Source organism: Oreochromis aureus, linkage group 7 (genome assembly GCF_013358895.1).
Source record: "Oreochromis aureus strain Israel breed Guangdong linkage group 7, ZZ_aureus, whole genome shotgun sequence".
Taxonomy (NCBI): domain Eukaryota; kingdom Metazoa; phylum Chordata; class Actinopteri; order Cichliformes; family Cichlidae; genus Oreochromis; species Oreochromis aureus.
Genome location: NC_052948.1, coordinates 35,328,253 through 35,345,199, shown reverse-complemented (window position 1 = coordinate 35,345,199; position 16,947 = coordinate 35,328,253). Strand labels below are relative to the sequence as shown.

General features: G+C 39.7%; 1 protein-coding gene across 1 annotated transcript; it reads left to right on the top strand.

Annotated features, from left to right (window-relative positions):
- The first annotated feature begins 987 nt into the window (after window positions 1-987).
- On the top strand, window positions 988-8,946 carry LOC116319658 (bile salt-activated lipase-like). The gene is made up of 11 exons (XM_031739061.2): window positions 988-1,147; window positions 1,395-1,542; window positions 1,767-1,886; window positions 4,077-4,274; window positions 4,386-4,516; window positions 7,128-7,235; window positions 7,353-7,467; window positions 7,666-7,852; window positions 7,976-8,179; window positions 8,344-8,553; window positions 8,677-8,946. Exons 1-11 carry the CDS (start codon window positions 1,082-1,084, stop codon window positions 8,858-8,860), a joined length of 1,671 nt encoding a protein of 556 aa, XP_031594921.2. The 5' UTR covers window positions 988-1,081; the 3' UTR covers window positions 8,861-8,946.
- The last annotated feature ends 8,001 nt before the right edge of the window (window positions 8,947-16,947 follow it).

Below are 16,947 nucleotides of genomic sequence, written 5' to 3'. Positions count from 1 at the left end.
GCCCTTTGAACCCTAGAGATGATTGTGAGGGAAACTCCCAGTAGATCAGCAGTTTCTGAAATACACAGACTAGCACCAACAACCAAGTCACATTCAAAGTCACTTAAATTGTTTTTCTTTGCCATTTGGGGGCTCAGCAGGTCATCTGGACCATGTTTACATCCCCAAATGCAGTAGTTGCTGTCATGTGATTGGCTGACTAGATATGTGGCAGGTGAGTGTCATGCACATGCAGACACTGTTGCTGTATATGCATGGACCCATGTCTGTATAGGTGTATAGATTATGTCACAGATAAAATCAGTAGCCGTGGAAAAGTACATAAGAGATAACACTGACTGGGCAAATTTGCACTTTATAGTAGAAATAGTTATTAATTGTAGGCTAAAATAAAGATATTTACAGTTCAGTTTTGAAGCATTCAAAACATAATGGTTAACTTTTCAGATTGGCTAGAGGAGTGTGACTCTGTGCACAGTCTGACAGCTGTGTAAACTCAATAGAGGATGGTTTCCTGATAAATAGTTGGGAAAAAAGGGGGAAAACTCAAAATCACACGTGAAAGATTCATCACTTGCACGTCTTACGAAGGCTCTGGTCAGGACTGTAACACAATTTCTGTCTGTTTTGTTTGTTTGTGTGTTTTTTAAACCAGCTCTCTATTTTTGAAGTAATTCACTAAATTAAAAAATTTAATGCCAAACACAATACTAGTAGCCTTCTTTGCATGTCCAGAATCAGTCTGTCATTATTTGTCTGCGTGAAATATTTCAAAATACATCCTGACCTGTGGCCATTCTTACACATTAGCCAACTTACATGAACATTTGGCTAAATTTGTCTCTCTGGTCACTGAGTCTAAAACCACTTATTTTCCTTCTCAAAAATATGGAAATTAATGATATAATGATATGATGCACGGGAAGTATTTGGGAAGGTGTAATGTACACAAGGTGGTTAAATATTATGTAACTGTGAGAAAAGCAGGCCCACGAACTTCACACCGGTCAGATGTTGTCCAGGGGAGGAGTCCTCTTTATAAAAGTCAGGGTGATAGTCAGTGCCATTCTGCCAGTTACTCATGATGCTGAAGCTGGGGATTTTGTTTGCCGTTGCTTTGTTTCTAGAGACGGCCTCTGCGGCCTCTGTAAGTGTTACACAAAATATGTATTTTTCATGTTTACAGAATCTTTGTCATTTTGCTGTGCAAAGAGAATTAAGCTACAAATGTGGGAACATTTATTCCCAGATGTGTGATTACAAAAGTGCCAAATTCTACAAATCTAAATATTTTGTGCTAAATTTCATCAATGTGGTAAAGAAAATTACTAAAGCTTAATGTTTTCAATAGTTAACATTTATTCCCTTATTCTCATTGTGCTTTATCTCTTTAGCTTGGTGTGGTGCAGACCGAGGGAGGGAAGGTTGAGGGAAAATCGATTAGTCTCGGATCAGGCCGATCCATGGATATCTTCTTGGGGGTTCCCTTTGCTGATGCTCCTGGAACATTTGAGAAACCAAGGCCTCACCGTGGTTGGGATGGTAGGTAGACCAAATGACTTTCTCATCAGTCTTTAGCTCTGAAACTCACAGCAGCCTTTTCTACATGTCTCCTGTTAACTTTAATCAGTCAATAGAAAATTACTTCTAATACTTGCAGAGGTAGGCAAGCTAAGACCTGCACTGTGTGAACTAATGTGTTATAATATATCCTGATAATTTTTCAGATGTAATATTCAACTCTTTTAATGTGTGTTTCTGGTCAGGTATTCTACAGGCCAAAGACTACAAGCCCAGATGCCTTCAGGTGAACCTTTTGATGAATGACTACATCGGCAGTACAGACTGTCTCTACCTTAACATCTGGGTTCCTCATGGCAGCTCAGGTAAAAACAAAAGTGCACAAAGTTTTATTTTAGTGCTGGGCAATGATTAAAATTTTTAATTGTGATCGCATGTATTGCATGATTCTCTGCGATGACACGCAGGAAAAGGCCGCAGGTCGGACTCAAACCCAGGCCTACTGCTTTCCAGGCACACACCTGCTCACCCACTGAGCTAAACCGGCACCCATAGCCCTGCTATATGAGAAGTGCACATCTCATATAGCAGATGTGCTATATGAGTTAGCAACGTTGCTGTCAGTTAGCAACGTCTTTAAAGAAATAAGGTGCTTTTTAACAGCAGTATTCCCTTAACACAGTAGCAGTTAAAACACTTCTTGTCGATCTCAACTTAAACATGAATCTAATCAGATCCAACATAGAATCACGACCATAACTTTATAACAGGGACCTTTTGATCAACAGCAAGTTAACATTTATAAATATGTTGATTTATTTCAATCTACCAGCAGAAACATTTTTTCTGTTGTCAGGGAGATGTTCAACATCATTTACTGTCAAAGGACTTTTATTCTGTGAAGTCTGTTTGTTCTGGATTTCCAGTGGAGAATCTCAGTCAAAAAAACCCCTAAAACACACCTTCAGTTATCTAGATTGAGTTGACAAAATTAACTGCATTTATCTATTCCTCTAACTTGAAATTTTCTTACTCTTCGGCACCAAGCCAGATGTCTCTCTTCTGTTTTTGCTGCAGTCAGAGCATGCAAATGCAGCTCCCACTGTTCATCAGTATAATGTACTGCAACTCTCAGGTAATTATGGTTACCTAGCGACATCCACTAGATTCCAGAGGGAGCAACAGCTAGTGCACATTATAACACCGTTGCTTTCATAGTGCTCTCCTTTTTATACAGCTTGTGAATTCTGGTGTGTCTTGAGGGAGGCTCATACATGCCATCATTTGTTGCAATTCTAAGACCGTTCCTCAGACCGACATCTTCCACAATAATAATCGACTTGCAGTTTGTAGCTAACCACTTTGCTATGGCGATTGTTAGCTTCTCCTGCTTTTGTTTAACTATACTTCTCCTACAAGCTGCATCCAACGTAGTCTGCCGACCCTCCTGCCACTGTTTGTTTGAGTGGGTGGTTTGCTGGCATCAAGTGATACTTTAGACTTGTAATACAGTGGTCCCTCATTTATCGTGCGAGTTACGTTCTAAAAATAACCCGCGATAGGTGAAATCCACGAAGTAGTCAGCTTTATTTTTTACGGTTATTATAGATGTTTTAAGGGTGTAAAACCCCTCACTACACACTTTATACACTTTTCTCAGACAGAAATGAACATTTTCAAACTTTTCTCTCTTGTTTAAACACTCTCAAAGTTCAAACCTTCGTAGAAAAATAAGTCCAGTATTATAGAATGAAATGAAAGATCAAACCCTGTTTATTGTGCCTTATAATCCGGTGTGCCTTATGGTCCGAAAAATACAGTAACTTCTACCTTCCTTTAGCATGTCCTGAAGTCCAACTTTTTATGCGGTGGTTAGCATCTTCCTCTGCCTTTTGGCTTTTGCCTTTAACGGTGCAAAAGGTTTTGTCAACACTATTGTGTTTGTTGGGGAGATAACTTACAAACATACAGTGCAGCACTTAAGAGTCGCACTGCTAGCGATCGAAGATTTATGTTAATTTGACAAGCTGAATACATTCTGTACTGTACAGGAGACACGGCATGAGATTGATTGACAATGGTCTACAGTCAATGAGGATGCAGAATACAATGCGCTGGGGGAAAAAAAGCACGCAAAATTGCACACAAACAAAAAAAATCCGCAAAACAGCGAGGCTTCGAAACCGCGTTATAGCGAGAGACCACTGTACTCCGATGTTAAGAAAACTCAACTTTGCAACTCTTACAAATAACATTAGTTCTATCAATGCTGCCCTGCAGTACTATCAAGCCCACCATAAATGATCTCATTGGTTGAGATGTGTAACGTAACCCATTTCAAGCCTCCACAGATCAATATCCCATTCCTCCTGTGACCCGTGGCTTTTTATGTTCCAAGGCAGTTAGCATGGACCTTCAGAATAAAATAATTGTCGTTATTAATCAATGAATGCGTTGATGTGATAATAACGCATTAACTTGCCCAGGCTTCTGTTATTTGTTCATTTTTTAATGTAAATTAGACACACCTAAATTTCAATAACTTTGTCCTCTAGTATCTGCAGGTCTCCCTGTCATGGTTTGGATCTATGGAGGAGGCTTCCTGGTTGGAGGCTCCATGGGTGCAAACTTCCTGGATAATTACCTGTACAGCGGACAGGAGATTGCAGACAGAGGAAATGTTATTGTTGTGACGGTGGGGTACCGTGTGGGAACACTGGGCTTCCTGAGCAGTGGAGACTCTGGCTTGCCTGGTAAGTTACACACACTTTACAGAGCCTGGTACAGGCTAGGCTGCCATTTATAAAAATACTTCCATTAAAGCAGTGATTCTTCTCATGAGCTGAAATATATTTGATCCTCAGGAAACTACGGTTTGTGGGATCAGCAGGCTGCCATCGCTTGGGTACACAGAAACATCCGCTCATTTGGAGGCGATCCTGGCAACATCACTGTCTTTGGGGAATCTGCAGGTGGAGCTAGTGTTAGCTTCCAGGTGAAAATACATTTCCACTAACGCAGATAAATCCTCCCCCTTTCAATTACAACGTGGAATGAGACAGGGGGATCCCCTCTCACCGCTTCTTTTTGATATAGCTCTGGAGCCCCTTGCCATTAACATAAGAAACCACCCTGGTATACAGGGAGTTAAATTTGGGAATGCTGAAATTCTTGTTAATATGTATGCAGATGATTTACTGATCTGCCTTTCTGAACCAGAAATTTCATTCCCTAATCTTTTAAATTGCATTAAACACTTTGGGAAATTATCAGGATATATGATCAATTGGGACAAATCTGAATTTATGCCAATAACAGATAATCTATGCCCAAAGTTTCTCAGCTCACTCCCATTCAAATTAGTGACTACATCTTTTACCTATCTTGGCCTTGAGATCTCTAAAAATCCCAAACTCCTCTATAAATTGAATTTCTTGGAAATGCTGGACAAGCTCAAAGACGATATTAGAAAATGGAAACTGCTTCCTCTGTCTTTGGTCGGTCGAATAAATGCAATTAGAATGGTGTCTTTGCCACGATTTTTATATCTTTTTCAAAACCTTCCTATGTATTTGCCACTTAAATTTTTTAAGCAGCTTGATTCATTGATTCTTTCATTCATTTGGGCAGGAAAACCCCCTCGGATATCCAAGGCTCATCTTCAAAAAAATACTTCCAGCGGGGGGGTTGGGTCTCCCTGTGTTTAGACATTATTACTGGGCAGCAAATTCAAGAGCTCTATTGCACTGGCAGTGGGGTTCGCCTGCTGATTATTGTTATGATAATCAGTAGGTCTTACTGTTTTCTAACACGGGTTCTTCTAATAATTCTATCAGTCGTAATTTTGTTGTTAAATACTCCTTAAAGATATTAAGTCAAATTAGGAAATCTCTTAAACTACCTGACTTTTCAGTAAGAATGCCAATAATACATAACTACTTGTTTAAACCAGGTAAAATGGATAGGGTGTTTTTAGAATGAGGGAAAAAGGGATTGAAATGCATTGGGGACTTAGATGACAAAAATTACAAAAATTTTAAAATTAGCTGATCATAATTCATGCCTCACGCTCCGCGTGAATTTTCTTATTTTATTTTACTCTTTAGTTAGTTAATGTTGTTATAATTTTTTCTTCTTCTTTTTCTTTTTTCATGCTTATAAGTTCACAAATGCTAAATGTATTTATTGTCCTCAGTTGAATCTGTATAAGCATGCTGTGTTTAATTTAAAAGCAAAAAAGAAAATATTTAAAAAAAGAAAAAGAAAATACATTTCCACAGATATCCATATGTATATATACACACATATATCAAAATCTTTGGTTGTTAGAACCATTGACCATATTTGGACAAGACTATAGAGTTTTGAGCTATAAACTCACACTAGCAACTTAGTTTGCAAGAAACTGAAGAACAGAATTCCTGCACAAACTGTTTGCTAAAATAAAAACACTGAACGCAATTCAGCAACATCACAGTCAACAGATCAAATTTAGTAATTTATATTATTTGAAGTGGCACTTATAGCTAGGGATGGGTATCGTTTAGGTTTTATCCGATACCAGTACCAAACCGGTACTTTTGAAACGGTGCCGGTGCTTAAACAGTGCTCGAACCGGCGCTTAAAGAATGAAGAACACACACTTTGTCCAAAAACCTCTCATGTTTAGTTGTTTTTTTGTAAAAAGATAACAATGTTAGCCTTTTCTGCAGCTATAGGGCATATATGGTATCACTCTTGGCTGGAAGCAGTGCTTAAACAATGGAAAAAAACACAAACTTTGTCCAAAAACCTCTCATGTTTAGCTGTTTCCCACTTTTTCTTTGGTCATTTTAACCTTTTTGGCCAGGGTGAAGGGAGTATCTGCCATCAAACAAGAAGACAGCCGCATGTAACTACGACGGTGTTTGCTAGTTCACCTTACATGCATAAATTTAATAACGTGGTTAGCCTACTCAACGTAAATTACACACAAACAACATTAAGCTACTCACCCAGAGAAGAACGGCTGCTGCTGCCATCATCATCCGTCATCATTTCTGCTACACTGGCAGGGCTAGGGGCCAGGACTCTACTCTTCAGGTTCTTGGGGGATGTTGCTAACTCCGGGTTTGATAACAGGCACCACACCCGCAGTAGATGTGCACGGTGTGAGGTCTCGCAGCAAGCTATCAAATACGGTGCATTTCTCGGCTTTTAAAAAGACGCTATGCGTCCCCAGGTGTTTCATCAGATTTGAGGAGTTACCTCCTTTGCACAGTATCACCTTAAAGCACTTGTTGCAGGCTGCTGAGTTTGCATCTTTTGCTGTGAAGTACAGCCAGACTTTTGACCGTTTCGCCTTGGGCATTTTTAATCTGTAGCTCTGCTCTAAAAGAACGTACGTAATAAAGAAATAAAGCACCGAAATGTGCACTGCTTTTCGGTCTGGTTACTACCGTTTATGTCAGAACCGGTGCCATTCCGGTACCCATCCCTACTTACAGCAGACCTAGACCTGGTTCTCACCCATCTGCCACAGTGGTTTGCTTGCTATTTGCTACTGGAAACCATAAAGTTCTTGCACAAGATCAAACTATGTATTCTTCCTAACATTCCACCCACAGACTCTCACTCCCCACAATAAAGGGATCATCAGGAGAGCCATCTCCCAGAGTGGAGTGGCACTTTGCCCCTGGGGAATCAACAGGAACCCTCGCAAGTTCGCTGAGGAGGTATATAGCAGCTTCTCTGGATAGAATCACACTTTTGGAACAAATAAATGGAATACAAAATCTGTCCACACAGCTTTAACAATGGCCCATAATTATTCATTTTTACCCACTCTGCAGGTGGCTCAGAAGGTCAACTGCCCAACTGATAACAGAATGGCTGCCTGTTTGAAGATGACTGATCCTGGAGCCCTAACACTGGCAGGCACTATCAGTTTGTCCGGTTCACCCGATAGTAAGGATTACATTCCTAACAGCCTACTTTACATTCTCATTTTAGACATGATGAAAGCTTTTCTGACAAGATTACTCACAAAGTTCAATGGGATACAACCAAATCTAACAGTTTAAACTATATGCTGGCTAACACAGTATATATAAAACAAAGTTTGTTCTGCATATAGTACATGTTCTAATTGTCTGCATTTCTCAGACCCCATTGTCTTCAACCTGGTCCTGTCTCCTGTGATTGATGGGGACTTCTTGCCGGACGATCCTTCCCACTTGTTCCACAATGCAGCTGAAATTGATTACATTGCTGGAGTCAATGACATGGACGGGCATATTTTCACTGCTTTAGATGTTCCATCAATCAACTCGGATCTGGTTGACACCCCTATGTGAGTTTGAGCCATTTGATCAGTTGAAACAACAACAATGCCAACATGGATGTAACACTATATCAAACCTTAGGTGACAGTAAGGTGTTTTGTCAGACCTTAATCCTCACTTTCTGATTTCAGTGATGATGTGAGGAGGCTCTTGGGAGCGTACACAAAGGAGAAGGGCGCAGTTGGTCTGAACAATGCCTACTCCACCTATACTTCAAACTGGGGAAGCAATCCCAGCCAGGAGACCATCAAGAAAACCATTGTGGGAGTAGGAACGGACTACATCTTCCTGGTTCCTACACAGGCTGCCCTTTATCTACATGCTGACCATGCCACGTGAGAATATTATGTTGCGATACAGATGTCACAGTTTGATGAGATAATAGTGGTCTCAGGAAAATTTCATTCATATAAATAATTACAGAAATGAAACTCCAATTGTTTTTGTCAGTGGTATAGTTATTGTCACATCAATGTTTTTTTTACCCCTCTCATTAAAGAACTGGGCGCACCTACTCCTACCTCTTCTCTGAGCCCAACCGTATGGGCGGTCTTATCATGCCCTACCCAAGCTGGATGGGAGCTGACCACGCTGACGACCTGCAGTATGTGTTCGGAAAGCCTTTCACCACACCACTTGGATACTGGCCAAGCCATCGCCGTGTCTCCGGCTACATGATCTCCTACTGGACCAACTTTGCCAAAACTGGGTATAATTCTGTAGACACAAAAGATTGTCAGAGTATCACAGAAACCATGCAACTAAATCAAGTATTGAAATATAAATTAAGCTGATGTATTTATTTTTTACTTTTTTCTGTTTATGTCCACAGAGATCCCAATAACGGGGGCTCAAGCGTGCCTGTTAACTGGCCAACGTTCACCAGAAGTGGACCACAGTTCCTGGAGATCCATTCTGATATGAACAACAACTATGTGCAACAGAAAATGAGGATGCCTTATGTAAATTTCTGGACCAGGATCCTGCCCAGCCTTCCCACAGTTGTTTCAGAATAAGCAGCATCTGCTGTCACCTGTGGATATGTGTACACAAGTATTGCATCACTAGCTCATAAAAAATAAATCAATAGCAGACAAAAATACTAATCTGTTGGGTTTATTTGATCATGTGTTTGGATTTACAATATGACCAGGGGTGCACATAAGTGGTCCGCAGGTGCGCATCCAAAATAAAAGACGCGCACCAGATACGAAGTTGCAACGCGCGTTTGCGTACATAAGATTTTCTGGAGGGGGACAGACATTTCTTTAGAACTCTTAAAGATGTCGATGAAGCAAGCTCCTTTACGGAATTACTTTGGTGTTCCTCCACCTCCAAAGAAATGTCAGAAGGAGTACGGACCGCAAAAGAAGCGTGTATTCTCGGAAAAGTGGTTGCAGGAGGTGAGCTGGCTTCAAACAAATGATGAACGCACAGAGATTTGGTGCAGAATATGCAGTGAAAATCCCACTCTAGCAGACAAAAACAGTGGTTATCATTCCCACCAAGTTGTACTCGAGCATACACACTATATCACTCTCTCGCTCTGTCTCTCTCTCACACAGACACACACTGTGTAAATGCAAAAATTGTATAGTGCAGGAATAATCAACAGTATTAACTGTATCATTCCGGTGCCATGAACAGCAATCTCAAACGGAAGTCGGGTGAAGTCCATTAACTACAGGTCTTCACTGTGGTCACTGTACCAAACCAGCACACTAATGAATAAAATTCCTCATTCAATAATTATTTCTAATGGATCAGCTTCTCGATATATCCTACATACATCAGTCCTTCCAAAAAACACAAACTATTGTTGAATCTGAATGTCATCTTTCTGGATTTGCACTCAGCAAAGTAACTGACAACATTACTCAAGTCCAAATTTCTAGTGGTATGTTATCTTGCACTCTTTTGTCCTGTATGTAAATGTGATTTATAACTGCGCCAACAAACTACTTCATGATCCATTCACCAAAAAACGAATTGTTTCATAGTTGATGTCAAGAGGTTCATTGGGATTTTCCACAAATGACAGTGTTAGACAGACAGTTAGGAAGTACATATCATATACTTCCCAGTATGCCCCAAACCATTAAAGCTAGGGGTGTATGGCGTTATTTTTGTGCCACTACTCTGAGCGCACGTAAAAAGAATTTGCAGGTGCAAGTGTTGCATTTTGAGGAGAAATTTATTTTGAGTGAAGAAAAGCTAAATTTGAGTGAACAAAATTCATTGCTGCGTGCAAAAAATGTATTTCAGTGTTTGCTATTATCCATACACACACACAATAGCAGCCCCTCTCGCTCAGTTTTTGCATTTGCGCTTGCTCACAATGTGTTGCTTGTGCTCTCAACATTTCTGCCCATGCGCGCTCAACTCTTTCTGTACACCGTTATAGTTGTGCCACAAAACCAGCCAATCACAGACTTGGATGCAAAAAAAATCTGATTGACTGTTTTCGTCTCCAATCAGCTCGAAATGACCAAATGCAATATCCCAGAATCCATTTCGTCCAAAACTCAAACGAGGCAGTGGCGGAGGAACGCAGAGTGGCAGAATTTGAAATATTACTCTTTCTGGGTCACAAAATAAACTTTTAAGATATTTTCATGCGAGAATGTTGCTGTGTAAACTTCAAATATCTGCTCAGTTTATCAAGACATCACATATTTGCATAAGTGCTCTAACGTTGTTACTGTTTTGAAGAAACAGTGACAATAAATTAAAAAATAGCTTTATTTACCTGCATGGCTCAAGGACAGTTGCCAGCTTTTGGAGTTTCATCAGCTCTAATGGCGTTAAAATGACTAGCTTGTGCTTTTGTTTGTCTAAAGTAGCAAAAACAGCCTCTTGATTCTTTAGTAGACGAGAAACCATATCCAGCGTTGAATTCCACTGTGTGGAAACATCCTGTATGAGTGGCTCTTTCTGTTACCCCAGTCTGTTTGCCCCTGGTGTCATTCAAAGTATAAACACCATATACAGTTTACACAAGACAAATTTATTTCTTATATGTATGTTATGTATTTTAAATGTCATAAACCAGATGTGACAAGTGATAATAATAACAACTGTACTACATTAAACCTATTTAATGATCTATTTAATATGAACAAGCCCCTAAAAAAGGCAGTGATCACTGTCGGCCTCTCAGTTTTTATTACCACTGTTTATTTTAAAGCTCAGTTTTTAAAACCTTACGATGTAACTATAGCCCAGCCCATGCGGCAGTATATTAATGACTAACCTCGTATTGTGGATGGATTGCCTCAGTTGTTCTCCTGACTGAAGTTTGGTCCCTTTACACCATCCCGACATGCGATTGCATTTGTCCCTGACCATCGGGAACCCTCGCGTTAACTTTTATCGAGTGGAAAAAAGTTAGTGTTCATCCTCCATCCTCTGTCTTCATTTATATCGGAAATGACAGCAGAGCTGTAGGTTTTTAATTTTTCAGAAATCCCTCAATCAGAACATCGTATACTATTTAAACTTACATTTTTTGGGGAATACTTCCTGCGTACCACTAGTGTGAGCCCACATACCACCAGTGGTAGCGTACCACAGTTTAAGAACCACGGATCCAGAGCAATCCATTTTGCAAGAGAATTTGTAAGATTGTCCAATGTTGACTTGCTAATTTTGGTCCTAAAGTCAGTCATTTCATCAAGTTTGGGCTGCTGACAATTTTTGTTGGTATTTGAACTGGGACTGCTAGTGCTAACAGGTCCCACAGTTTCTGTGCTCGCTGCAACATGTTTTGCATTTAGATGGTACCGTAAGGTTGAAGTGCTTCTGCGGTATGCAAACAAAACCATGCTTTTATCAAGGGTTCGGTCGGGTAGTCTTTTGAAATGAAATTTGCCTCTGATCAGTCCTAGCAACGCACTTTCTTCTGATTCTTTGAAGCTCTGATGTGTGCATCAGTGTAATCGGTATACCGTGCATTGAGTTCCCCTTTGCTTGGAATGCAATTAAATGCGTTATTTTTTTAACGCATTATTTTTTTTAACGACACATTATTTTTTTCAAATTAATTAATTGCAATTAACACGTTAATTTCCCACCCCTGATTAAAACATTTCAGAAAAGGCACCTATTTTCAACTGTGCCAGATTATCCAATTGGCATTTTGAACACATGCCCAAGGGACACTGCAAAAGTTGGGGGCCCAGCCAAGAGACAAATGGGAAAAAAGACTAAAATTGTATGATCTCAAATATTAGATCTTGAAACCATATTATCAAACCATTTTTTTTTTCTTTTGGGTATAACAGTTACATAATTGGTAAAATATACTATTCTGTGTTTTACCTCTCCCTTTCTCTCCTACTCTACTGATAACTATTGGTCTCTCCCAGAGTCAGTGACCTAGTGGATACGGTACTTCCAGAATGAATGAAACAGGCATGACAGGAAAACAAAAAAAATGGTAATGCGTAGCGTATTTTTCGTACCATAAGGCACACCAGATTATAAGGCGCATTAAGCGAAATATAACAGTCAGATAAGTCAAACTTTACTCAACTCATTCTTCTTGCTTCCTCCACTTTCGTACTACTGATTCATTAATGTTGAATTCTCTTGCAGCTGCTCTATTCCCATGTTGTTGCAGTATATTAATGACTAACCTCGTATTGTGGATGGATTATCTCAGTTGTTCTCCTGACTGAAGTTTGGTCCGTTTACAGCATCTTACCATGCTACTGCATTTGTCCCTAACCATCGGGAACCCTTGGAACTTGGAAAAAACCGTTCATCCTCCAGCTTTACTGTTTAGCTGGGTCACTAGCGATCACCTAGCCTAGCACATCATTGCATACCAGCTAGACCAACTTCAGCAACCCTACAAACATCACTGGTGTTTAGTTTTCTGTCTTCATTTATGTTGGAAGTGATATCAGAGCTGTACGTTTTAATTTTTTCCAAAATCTCTCAGTCAGAACATGGTATTTCATGTTTAGGTGGAAACTAGCGAGCTAACTTCCTGCTAACTTCTAACTCTGTTAAATTTAATAAATTCTATTTTCATGCCTGGCCTGTTAAACTTAATTGTTACACCTGGTAAAGCAGCAACGCTTATCATTTTATTAAAGGTGAAAATATTTAGATGGTTTTTAACTCTCAGTGATGCTGCAGTGTTCGTTTGACTTTGGGACCTGAAGCACACAAAGTTTTGGACCCAGATTACTCCGCGAGGCTCCTAACTACGATAGCCGTAATGTTCCGTAGTGCTGTGCGATACTGCATATTTTGGTATTGAGCCGATACAAAGTAAATACGGGCCTGTACCGCCGATACCAATACCGATACTTTTCAATAAATAAGGTGGATGCATCATTGAATTGCTAAATCTCAATTAATTTTCATGACCTTCAGTGTTTTTTGTGTTTCCTTTTTTATTATTAAATAGTTAAAACAAAGGACATATTTAGGACAAAGTTTATAATTAAATAGAAAATGCTTTATTATTGTGGCGTGGAGTGGCCTGCGATGCCACTGCAGGTGAGATATTCTCACCTGCACAGCATCTACAATCACGCCTCGCCGGCTCAAAACCTGTTTAAACTCCACTGAGAGCTAAAACTCAGCAGAGGTTTCAAAGCTGTCTGCCGGTGATTGGATATCAGCCGCTGATAAAGTGGGTTTGCCTATAAAGTGCTCTGTAGGGAAACAAGCTCCAGCAGCTCTGCGCTCAGGAAACAAACCATATTTACTTATCTGGTGCAGAATAATGCGCCGACATTCCATTATATTGAGCACCGGCTTCCCAGTTAAACTGTGAATATCACCAGGTAATGTGGGCGTGTAACCTGAATTAACAGCAGGTGTTAAACAGCTGACAGGTGAGCAGGTATGCAGGTAAACTGAGGGCCTGTTGAGCTGATCGCTGGTGTCCTGAGAAAAAGCTCTTAAGCTCGTTATTTATGTTACAGAGACACAAGACCAGGCGGAAAGAGACAATCGTTCAGTGAAAATGAGAATCTGCGAATGCAACATGTGGAACACGCAGAGTGGAATATGTAAACAAACCGGTTAACGTATATTTAAAAAAACAGTTCAGATGGAATACCGGGGCTGTGAGCTCGGCACACTTTGTCAGCAGAGCTAGCGACATCTCCGAAAGCACTTATGCAAACATGTTCTATGTTGACAAACTGACCAGACGTGAAGATTACGCCACTACGTTTGTGGCTAAAACAATTTTAAAAGTGTAGTTGGTGACAGAAAAATGGGGTATTTTAAAACTTTAGGCCACCACTATTGTTGCCTGTGATTTGAAATGCGTTCTGGGATACCTGGCTGCCCCAAGTCCACACCAGCAATCGATTATCTCGACCTGTCTTGACTTACTTTACAAGGCAACCAATCAGATGTTAGAGAAACTGCAGCGACAGCGTTAACCCCGCCCCCTGAGTTTGATGGGTGAGGCTGACAGATAAAATTATTTCAGGGTGAGAGCTAAATGGGACAATAGTGCCAAAATGAATTAAATAAATACATCATTAAATAATTAATAATAATAATTAATTAAATGTGTCATAAATATTTATTTAATTAATTATTTCCAATTTTAATTCATTATTGCCACATGTAATTAATTATTTAGTGGTGTATTTAATTAATTCGTTATGTCAGTCCTGGCATTCCATACGGATTATAAGGCGCACTGTCAATATTTGAGAAAATGAAGGGACTAAGTGTGCCTTATAGTGCGGAAAATATGGTATATGCCATTTTTTGCTCAACAAATTCAGGATGAAAACATTGCTGTAAACTTTTAAGTTATTGATACATTCAGTATGGTAACACACAAGCTTACCCAGAGCTTAAGCTCATGATCACGGGAGATTTATAACCTCGTGTTTGACTGAATAAAATAAAAAAGGCTGATCCTTAAAATAAGTTAGCTAGGGCCCACCAAACATTTGCGCCCAGAGGACTATACCTTGATGATCCAGGCAGTATTATTAGTCAGTGGAGTTTAAAATTATTGAGTAAACGTTTGCAATTACAATTCATTTCTCAAGGAAGATATATAACGTTAGCTTTTTAAGTTAGCCAAGGTAGAACTATATATTTGAACTCTTAATTTCATGAATTTTAATGAAACACTACAAATATATGGATGCGCTGCACTGTGGAGTGCCCCCTGTTGCCTATAGTGGTGTGGGATATTGCACAATGATGGCAGGTATACCAGCTACTGGCAGACAGAACAGTTGCCTGAGACTGCAAGACCAGGCTCACCAACCTGTGCACCACCTGAATTGACTATAAGAAAGCCTATGACTCAATGCCCAACACAGGGATCCTAGAATGTTTAGAACTGTACAAGATCAACAGGACTCTAAGAGCCTTCATCAGGAATTTGATGGGGATGTAGCAAATAACACTACAGGCCAACTTCAAGCCAATTGCACCATCTAGTGCAGGATTTACCAAGGAGATGCTCTGTCCCCACCCCCACTGCTGTTCTGAATAGGACTCATTGATCATTGACTGGCTATGGATATTGACTACAGAATGGAGCAACTGTCACAACCGCAACCACCAAATACCTGCAGAAGTTAATTGCAAGTCCTGAGAAGTCAGCTGAATGGTAAGAACAAGATCCTGGCAATCAACACCTACACCCTGCCAGTGATGAGATACCCTGCTGGGATAATAAGCTGGCCAAAGGAAGAGATAGAAGCTGCTGACATCAACACAAGGAAGCATGGTGGGTTTCACCCCAAATCCAGCACCCTGAGAATATATGCTAACGGGAAGGAAGGAGGCTGAGAACTAGTGAGTGTCAGTACCACTATCCAGGATATCCATAAGTATATCAGGAAGATGGCCACTACTGACCAAGTGCTTAGTGAATACCTCAGTAGAAACCCAAAAAAGAAAAGGAACAAGGAAAGGAAATATCGTGAAAGGACAGGCCCCTGCACGGTATGTACCACCGGCAGATAGAAGAAGTGGCTGACATCCAGAAATCCTACCAGTGGCTGGACAAAGCTGGACTGAAAGACAGCACAGAGGCAATAATCATTGCAGCACAGGAACAAGCTCTAAGCACAAGATCCATAGAGGCTGGGGCCTACCACACCAGACAAGACCCCAGGTGCAGGCTGTGTAAAGATGCCCCTGAGACAATCCAGGACATAACAGCAGGGTACAAGATGCTAGCAGGGAGGGCATACATGGAATCCCATAACCAAGTGGCCGGCATAGTATACAGAAACATCTGTGCCGTGTATGGCCTGCAAGTCCCAAGGTCAAAATATATATCTATATAGATATATATCTATATATCTCTCTCTCTATATATATAGATAGATAGATAGATAGATAGATTGCAAGCCACTGTATACATATATACATATATATATATATATATATATATATATACATATATATATATATATATATATATGTATATGACCTGAAGGTACCAAGAAAATAAATCGGAATAGCTAAACCCAGAAAACAGACAGCCAAACTAAGACCTTGTATTAAAAACAACATGGGTTTATTAATTACTTGCATTAATAGACATTCCTTCTGCCAGTTTCTTATGCTTAATTTAACAGTCATTGCAGAACATTTACTAAATTCTGACAACAAGACTGTCATATCTGGATTCAGTAAAAAAAAAAAGAAGAAAAAAAAAGCACCTATCATTTTTCTGTCTCAGATGTTGGGCTATTTTAGAGGGTTTTTTTTTTTTAATCTTATGCTGTGTGTACTTTACTAAGTTGGGAACCAGTACACCTGTTTTTGTGAGTTGCCACACTGCCCTTATCTCTAAATGTACATGCAATAGCTTACATTTGCATGTACATTTAGCGCCAGTGAAAAATTTTAACAAACATTTAATACGATAAAAAAAGGTTTTTTAAATTATTTTAGTCTTGTAAAATCTCATATAAGTAAGCTGGACGTTGAAAGCAAAATTAAAAGAATAACTGTCAGTTATAACCTTCATTTGCATTAATTTATCATATTAAACATTTGGCACAGTAACATCAGGCTGGTTCTCATCCGAGGTTAACGAATAACCAGCTCAATTTCACTAATGCAGCAAAGGGTCTAAATGTTGTATAAC

Excerpts from the sequence above, each read along its gene's own strand:
- LOC116319658 (XM_031739061.2), top strand. The coding sequence starts at position 1,082 with ATGATGCTGAAGCTGGGGATTTTGTTTGCCGTTGCTTTGTTTCTAGAG. Across the intron at positions 7,853-7,975 it reads GATCTGGTTGACACCCCTAT|TGATGATGTGAGGAGGCTCT; the intron begins GTGAGTTTGAGC and ends TTCTGATTTCAG. Across the intron at positions 8,554-8,676 it reads ACCAACTTTGCCAAAACTGG|AGATCCCAATAACGGGGGCT; the intron begins GTATAATTCTGT and ends TTATGTCCACAG.